The 571-nt window shown below is 34.0% G+C and overlaps 1 protein-coding gene across 1 annotated transcript in view; it reads left to right on the top strand.

Annotated features, from left to right (window-relative positions):
• The window catches only part of LOC106881162 (MAM and LDL-receptor class A domain-containing protein 1), a 42,475-nt gene extending 42,277 nt beyond the window's left edge, over positions 1-198 (top strand). Inside the window, exon 7 of the mRNA XM_052966137.1 lies at positions 53-198. Coding sequence (XP_052822097.1) covers positions 53-183 — 131 coding nt within the window. The 3' untranslated portion in view covers positions 184-198. The remainder of the gene's footprint in view (positions 1-52) is intronic.
• The last annotated feature ends 373 nt before the right edge of the window (positions 199-571 follow it).

Raw genomic sequence — 571 nt, 5'->3', positions numbered from 1 at the left:
GCATAAACTGATTGATTGATTTTATTTTAATTTTTATTTATCAATTTTTTAGCTGAATATTCCATTTCCTGTAATTTCACATCACCTTACAACTGCGGTTATAAACTCGTGCACGGGTTTATCCATGTACCTGAACAAGTACAAAAGGAACTGGCATTACGTTACCTTCCTGGCAAGTATTGAAATTCCTTAAGTCTCAAAATAAGCATTTTTCTCTTTCCCTTTTATTTCTCCTTCATTCTCTCTTCCTTAATTCTCTCTCTTTTCTCTCCCCTTTTCATTCTTTTTTCTTTCTTTTCTTCTTTTCTCTCTTCTTCCACTCGTCTTTACACCCATTCTTTATGTAAAATCCTTGCTGTAATATTAGTTTGAAAAGGTTAAACGAAAGTGCCCACACACTAAAAAAGACTTCTTCCCAACGAAGATTAGTAACACCCCCATAAAAGATTTCATAACATTTAAAAAAAAATTACCTTCAGACTTCACAAAATGTATTATGTAATTCTCATAGACTTCCAAATACACACACACTCACACACGCACACACACGCACACACACACACACACAACC

The sequence above is a fragment of the Octopus bimaculoides genome, chromosome 3 (genome assembly GCF_001194135.2).
Source record: "Octopus bimaculoides isolate UCB-OBI-ISO-001 chromosome 3, ASM119413v2, whole genome shotgun sequence".
Classification (NCBI taxonomy): domain Eukaryota; kingdom Metazoa; phylum Mollusca; class Cephalopoda; order Octopoda; family Octopodidae; genus Octopus; species Octopus bimaculoides.
This window is presented reverse-complemented; position numbering and strand designations above follow the sequence as displayed.